This window comes from Nansenia antarctica, assembly GCF_963989245.1.
Source record: "Nansenia antarctica genome assembly, chromosome: 1".
Classification (NCBI taxonomy): domain Eukaryota; kingdom Metazoa; phylum Chordata; class Actinopteri; order Argentiniformes; family Microstomatidae; genus Nansenia; species Nansenia antarctica.
Window position 1 is genome coordinate 62,409,773 of NC_137674.1, and position 7,697 is coordinate 62,417,469.

At 53.0% G+C, this 7,697-nt stretch overlaps 1 protein-coding gene across 1 annotated transcript in view; it reads right to left on the reverse strand.

Annotated features, from left to right (window-relative positions):
• Positions 1-7,697, reverse strand: part of galnt14 (UDP-N-acetyl-alpha-D-galactosamine:polypeptide N-acetylgalactosaminyltransferase 14 (GalNAc-T14)) — a 110,389-nt gene extending 102,692 nt beyond the window's left edge. The window contains exon 1 of the mRNA XM_080549489.1: positions 7,415-7,697. Coding sequence (XP_080405615.1) covers positions 7,415-7,549 — 135 coding nt within the window. The 5' untranslated portion in view covers positions 7,550-7,697. The remainder of the gene's footprint in view (positions 1-7,414) is intronic.

The window sequence follows — 7,697 nt, forward strand, 5'->3', positions numbered from 1 at the left end:
TTACGTCTACCTTCTGTCCCTGTTATTTCTTTCCCTTCCTCCTGTACTCATTCTCCCTCCTTCCCTTGTTCCTCTAACAGCGAACAGTGTGATGAGTGGAAAAGCACAAAAAATACTTTTCATGGAGAGAAAGAGAATGAATCATCCCAATGGTGTAGTCTGGAGTAGCATTTGGGAGTCATTGGGATTGTAATGCACAAGAGAAACACTGTGATTGGAACATCTGTCATGTTTGTTCACAGAACTAGATGGTTCTACTGGAAACAGACATGACTTACTGAAAGACACACAGAGTGCGGAGAGCAGGGGCAATCAGAAAGAACAGGACAGAATAGGCTCTTTTCATGACAGAGAGACAGGGGGGGAGGGAGAGGGATAGAGAGAGGGGGGGGAGGGAGAGAGACAAAAAGTGAGAGAGAGAGAGAGAAAGAGAGAGATGGAGATATATAATATAGATAGAGAGAGAGAGAGAGAAAGAGAGATAGAGAGAGAGATAGCAAGAGAGCAAGCAAGAGTGTGAGGAGGGGTTGAGAGTGATAAAGTTAAAGAGGTTACAGTTGCTAGGTGAATGTGAATTTGAATCAGATTGCAATCAGAATCAACAAAGAGAGAGAGAGTGATGTGCTCTGCTTTAGGGGAGGGAGGGGGAAGGAGGGGATGCATATTCATGATTGTTTTGTTATGTTGGGTAATTGAATGATTGAATGACTGCTGAACAATTTTAAAACCCAATAAACAGTTTTTTTTTTTTTTAAAGAGATAGAACCTACTACCCAGAACATTGTATCGCTGAGAAAGGTAGAGAGGTTGCAGTTACTTGGTGAATGGGCTTTCAGCAGTAAATCATGACAGTGTGCTGTCTGTCGTTTAGTTTATTTAAAGAACAACTAACATTAAAACACCTCCCCACAGTCAGTCGTTAGGCAGCCACAACATCCCCACCCACTGCTCCCGGCAATGCACAAGCGCATGCAAGGAATTGAAGTGAACACTCCAGGAAAAGACTGACTCCCTGATGTGCTCAACAACAACAAAAAGCGACTCTCAACACGCAAACACATAACGAGGTAAAACACTTAAAGCCTCATGGCAGACAGACTTAATCTCCTGATCCTGATAAAGAGTGTATGGTTGCTGAGAAAGCATAAGCTTCATTTGTTCAACTGCCTGTCTGGACTTCAAAAATTGCACTGGGTGAAGCTCAAAGACCCCCAAAAAGGCAGAGCTTGTGGGGGACGGAGAGAGACCACTGTGTGCTCTTCAAAGGCTGGATGAATTCATGCAGTCTGCCTTCATTGTATGGGAATATTACATTTTAATTTGAATGGCAGAACCATACACAACACAGACACAGACGCACACGCACACGCACGCACGCGCACACACACACACACACACACACACACACACACACACACACACACACACACACACACACACACACACACACACACTGTGTGTGTGCAGACTTTCCATTCCTCTAGCTGCCCATTATACTGTAACTTTGCATTTGACAATGAATGTTACAGTTCAGCTATTTCTCCATCACATTTTATAATAAAACAGCTATTTTAGGTTCTGGCCTCTTGGCTCCACAGACTGCATTTGTACCTTGCTGTATCGCTCCCTTGTGCACTATTTAACCTGAGAGACGTGCCGTCACACATTATACTGAATCCAATAATTACCCGCAAAATGTTTTCCACACATCAGAACGCCAATGGACTTCCAGATTCCGTGAACATTTCAACTTCACAGTAGAACCCCCCACACATTCTCCCAAATAAGAAGTACTTATTCATCTAATGGAGGCCCTTCTACCATTTTGACACGGAATCAATCAATCCAGACAGTAAGTGGCCACTTCACACGTCTAATTCCCTCATTCAGCCGCTAGACACTTAAAAGCACTCCCTACTCCCGTGTTGACCCGAGGCATTTGGATGAGTAACCGACATTTTCGAACAGAAATCTCTTGAAATCACCACTGATGTACCTGAATATAATAAGAACTAAACTCATCAACTCATAAAGTAAACGATAAAATGATCCTAGTACATGTTGTGTTTTTCCTTTTCAATCAAACACTATTTGGAATGAAATGAAATAAAGTGAAGATCGTTTAATTAATTTCTAGAATATGAGTCACAGAAAATAAGTCGATTGTATGAGGTTACAAAGGGTTGTCTGACAGCAGGTACATTATTGCAAACGAAACAACGTTCAGGACCACATATTCCAGGTCAACCTTCGAGCTACTGACTGACTGGTTAATTGTGTTTTTATCCATGAGGACAGAAGAATGCCCAGGTGTTTATGCTACAAGCTGCAACTGGAAAGCGAATTGATAATATCATTACAGAATGTCATTACTGTAGTGACTACATTATGGGTTCATGTTCTCCTCTTACTGTTGGTTGTGTAGTGGGAGGGAACCAGTTCTGGCACTAGGGGCAGAGGGGAGGATTATTAACGTTGCACCTTCCTGTTTAGATACACGAGTTTTGGTAACCATGTTCTGGTCCTGTACTGAGAGTACAAGTTGTTGTTTTGATTAAACAGTTATCATTACGTTGCCTACGTCTTTCCTTTTTCCTCCGGCACTACACTGGTGACCCGACGTGGATTTTTGTTAACGTAATTGTGTACAAAAACCAGCGACGAACATTACAATCCTGCAAAATGTCCGGGCGAGGAAGACGTTCGAACCAGCGGCAGCCATCACCATCCCCTGTCAGGGTAACGCGTGGTGCGCACACTCCCACTCTCAAGCTACCAGAATTCTGGGACTCAACGCCTGCTGCATGGTTTGCTATTGTAGAGGCACATTTCAATAAAAGTGACATCGATGACGACGACGACCGGTACAACCATGCTGTGGCAATGTTGGGCAGCTCCACCGCAGCTCGAGTGGTAGGTTTTTTGTCTGCTCCCCCGACGACGAACAAATATGAGCGCCTCAAGGCCCTGCTTCTAGAGACATTTGAACTGTCCACTGCGGAGAGGGTGCGTCGCCTATTTGCCATGTCGGACTTGGGTGACGAGAGGCCTTCTGCGAGCATGGAGAGGATGCTAAACCTGCTCGGTACAGAAGACCCCATGATCCTCTTCACAGAGCTGTTCATGCGCACATTGCCAGCTCAAGTTAGGATGGCGCTGGCCAACACCGCCATCATGGAGCCCCGCGCCCTGGCCAGGGAGGCGGACCGGTTCGTCTTGGCCATGCCTCAACGGTCCCCCGACCTGCTCGCTCCCGCGGCCGCCCCGCCACCCGACCGTCGCAGGAGAGCGAAGGATGACGCCAGACCTTCTGGCCAGCAGGGTAACGCTGCGGGCCATTGTTTCTACCACGCCACTTTTGGCGCCAAGGCCAAACGGTGCCGCTCACCCTGCACCTTCGGACCGACGGGAAACGGCGGGGCCGGCGCTCAGTAGTGGCCCTGAGCGCTGGCGTCACCAACAGGCTGCTCTTCATACAAGACACCGCCTCTGGTCGCAGTTTCCTTTGTGACACAGGTGCCCAGTGGAGCATCATTCCGGCAGAGAGATCGGATATGGCGAAGGAGGAGCGTGGTCCGCAGTTGGCAGGCGCGGACGGCACACCTATCTGCTCTTACGGCACTAGGGCGGTGGACGTGTGCTTCGGAGGGCAATGTTTTTCGTGGGATTTTGTCATAGCGGCTGTCACATTTCCCCTCCTTGGTGCGGATTTTCTGTGCGCCCACAACCTGTTGGTGGACGTGGGGAACAGGCGCCTGGTCAACTCACAGACTTTCGCTTCATTCGCCTGTACGCAGGGGGAGGCGGTCTACAGCGGGTGGTCCAATACGCTCGCCGAAAGTGACCAGTACCTTCGGCTGCTCGCCGAATTCCCCGACCTTACCAAGCCCACCTTCTCCGCGCCCACGGTGAAACACGGAGTGGAGCACCACATCGAGACCGAGGGGCCTCCCCTCCACGCCAGGGCCAGGCGCCTCAACCCGGAGAAGCTGGCCATCGCCAGGGCGGAGTTTGCGCATATGGAGCAGGTGGGCATCGTTCGGCGCTCGAGCAGCCCCTGGGCGTCTCCCCTGCACATCGTCCCTAAGTCAGACGGCGGGTGGCGCCCATGTGGGGACTACCGCCGCCTCAACGACGCGTCCAAGCCTGACCGCTACCCGGTCCCACATGTCCAGGACTTTTCAGCGAACCTGGCAGGCAAACGCTTCTTCTCCAAAGTGGACCTGGTACGGGGGTACCATCAGGTGCCGGTGCACCCCGAGGACGTCCCTAAGACGGCCGTAATCACGCCATTTGGGCTCTTCGAGTTTCTGCGGATGCCGTTCGGCCTGAAGAACGCGGCGCAGACCTTCCAACGCCTCATGCACTCGGTGCTCCGGGACCTACCATTCCTCTTCGTCTACTTGGATGACATCCTCGTCGCAAGCACCACGGAGGAGGAGCACCTGTCCCACCTCCGGGCCCTTTTCACACGGCTCAGCCAACATGGGCTGATTGTCAATCCGGCGAAGTGTGAGTTCGGACGGAACGCCATCGACTTTCTCGGGCACCGGGTCTCCGCAGAGGGGGTGACCCCCCTCCCCTCGAAGGTGGAAGCTGTCGCTGCTTTCCCGCGCCCCAGCACAATCAGCGAGCTCAAGGGGTTCATCGGGATGGTAACCTTCTACTATCGCTTCCTCCACCACATCGCTCACATCCTGCGGCCTCTGTACGATGCCCAGAAGGGCAAGACTCTGAAGCAGCTGGTGGACTGGACGGCGGAGCGTGTCAAAGCCTTTCAGGACACCAAGGCGGCCCTGGCCCGCGCTGCCATGTTGGCCCACCCCTCGCCCTCGGCACCCACTGCTCTCACCACGGACGCCTCTGACTTTGCTGTGGGAGCGGTGTACGAACAGTGGGTTGGGGACGCCTGGCAGCCTCTTGCATTCTTCAGCCGCCAGCTGTCTCCCAGAGAGCAAAGGTACAGCACATTCGACAGGGAGCTCCTCGGGCTGTGGCTTGCTGTCAGACACTTCCGTTTTTTACTGGAGGGCCGCGAGTTTACGGCCTACGTGGACCACAAGCCACTCACGCACGCCATGTCCAAGGTGGCGGAGCCGTGGTCCGACCGCCAACAGCGCCAGCTCGCCTACATATCCGAGTTCACCACAGACATCCAGCACGTTGCTGGGAAGTCCAACCAGGTCGCGGATTGTCTCTCCAGGGCGGTGGTTGGTGCGGTCCAACTGGGTTTGGACTACGCGCGCATGGCTGCAGACCAGGCCGACGACCCCGCCGTCCAGGCTCTCAAGTTGTCGGACACAGGACTGCGCCTAGAAGAGGTGGTTTTCGGTGACGCAGGGGCCACGCTCCTGTGCGACGTCTCCATGGGTCAGCCACGACCGGTGGTCCCCGCCAACTGGAGGCGCCCCGCCTTCGAGGCGATACACGGCTTGTCTCACCCTGGTAGGAAACCGTCCTCACGGCTGGTGTCAGAGAAATTCGTCTGGCATGGGCTCAAGAGGGATGTGAGGGCCTGGGTTGACACGTGCATCGCCTGCCAGCGCGCCAAGGTGCATCGACACGTCAAGGCCCCCCTGGAGCAGTTCTCTGTGCCTGAGCGGAGGTTCGATCATGTAAACGTGGACCTGGTAGGGCCGCTGCCCCCCTCGCACGGATACACCTATCTCTTTACCATGGTGGACAGGACGACTCGCTGGCCGGAGGCAGTTCCGCTCTCCTCAACGACAGCCCCCGACCTGGCCCGGGCGTTCATCGCGGTGTGGGTCTCCCGCTACGGCACCCCTGCTGATCTCTCCTCTGACCGTGGCTCACAGTTTACTTCAGAGCTGTGGGCAGCGGTGGCGGAGAATCTGGGGGTCAAGCTCCACCGCACAACCGCCTATCACCCGCAGGCGAACGGGCTCTGTGAGCGTTTCCATCGATCCATGAAGGCCGCCCTTCGAGCCAGCCTCACGGACAGCGACTGGCTTGACAAGCTGCCGTGGGTCATGCTGGGGCTCAGGACAGCGCCTAAGGAGGACCTCCAGTCGTCGTCCGCTGAGCTGGTGTTTGGACAGCCGCTGCGGGTCCCCGGTGACTTCATTCCCAAGTCAACGGAGCCCTGGTCCGCCGCCGCTCAGCGCGCCTCCCTGCTGGACAGCGCCAGGACCTTCGTCCCGGTCCCGACTACGCAGCATGGTGTCCCTACTTCGAGGGTGCCCCCGGAGCTGCACTCAGCGAGGTTCGTTTTCATTCGTCATGATGGCCACAGGACTCCACTACGTCCTCCTTATGACGGGCCTTTCCGTGTCATCGAGGCCGGAGCCAAGAACTTCATGGTTGACATGGGGGGTAGGCCTGAGTGTGTGTCCGTTGATCGCCTCAAACCGGCCCACTTGGACCTTGAACTGCCCCTGGACTTGGCCCTGCCACCGCGCAGAGGCCGGCCTCCAGTCCTACCTCCCCTGCCGCGCCCTGGCCATTCCCCCCTCCGACCCCGACAACCCCCCGCAGCTCGCGAGCCCCCGGTCGTCGCTGCCCCCCGTCCTTCCCTGCAGGAGGACGTGATGGGCGATGTCACACCTCCTCCCGCACCTCCTGACTTTACCTACGATCGTAGGGGCCGGGCCATACGCCCTCCTCGCCGTGAGGATTTCCAATATTGAGGTGAACACTGGGGGGGCTGGTGTAGTGACTACATTATGGGTTCATGTTCTCCTCTTACTGTTGGTTGTGTAGTGGGAGGGAACCAGTTCTGGCACTAGGGGCAGAGGGGAGGATTATTAACGTTGCACCTTCCTGTTTAGATACACGAGTTTTGGTAACCATGTTCTGGTCCTGTACTGAGAGTACAAGTTGTTGTTTTGATTAAACAGTTATCATTACGTTGCCTACGTCTTTCCTTTTTCCTCCGGCACTACATTACCGTCAATTTGATTCAGAGTTTAAGAACAGCAGACAGGGGGCCTATCGTTATTAACTGTCTGTAAATACATTATAACCACTTGTCATGTAGAAGATAAATAGAGATGACATATGACATAGAGACATTTATTTCAAACGATAATTAATTAATAATCGAATGACGTTGTTCAACCGCTTTTGCAACTTTATTGTACACAAATGACAACCCCCGTCCGTTTTAACTTGGAAAGTTGTCGAACGGCATGTGCTGCACCGTAGAGAGGTAGTGTTCACCAGAGGGGACATTCTGACACCATTTCAAGCCTAAATCAATATTTCCCTAGAAATACGCACATACCTGCGCGCATTCATACGCTCGACTCATATCATGGGGCCAACTTTAGGAAATATTGTAGATGTGCCTAAGAATTTAGGTGACATTACTTGCGGGTTGCATAGACTAGATGTCATTAATTACGCAATGGTAAAAGTCTGGACAGCAGCAAACTGTGTATAGGCTACTTCTTACCTTTTTGTATTGTGCGACCGCGGCGGTACCCAGGTCCGATACTTTCCTCCGACTTAACAATATCAAATACAGTAGTGCGCTAACCCAGAAAAGCACCACCAAAGCCAAAGTCAGCTTTCGACAAAGCCGTTTCATTTTCCTATGAGTTGTTGGAGCAGAAATAGCCCCCTTTATTCGCGGGGGAATCTACGAGACGCACATTTCTTGGAAAGTCGGCTGGGGAGACGTGAGCTGTGTCTGTCGCGCCGCTCCGCTCATAGGTCCTCCGGTGGTTCCTCTAGGA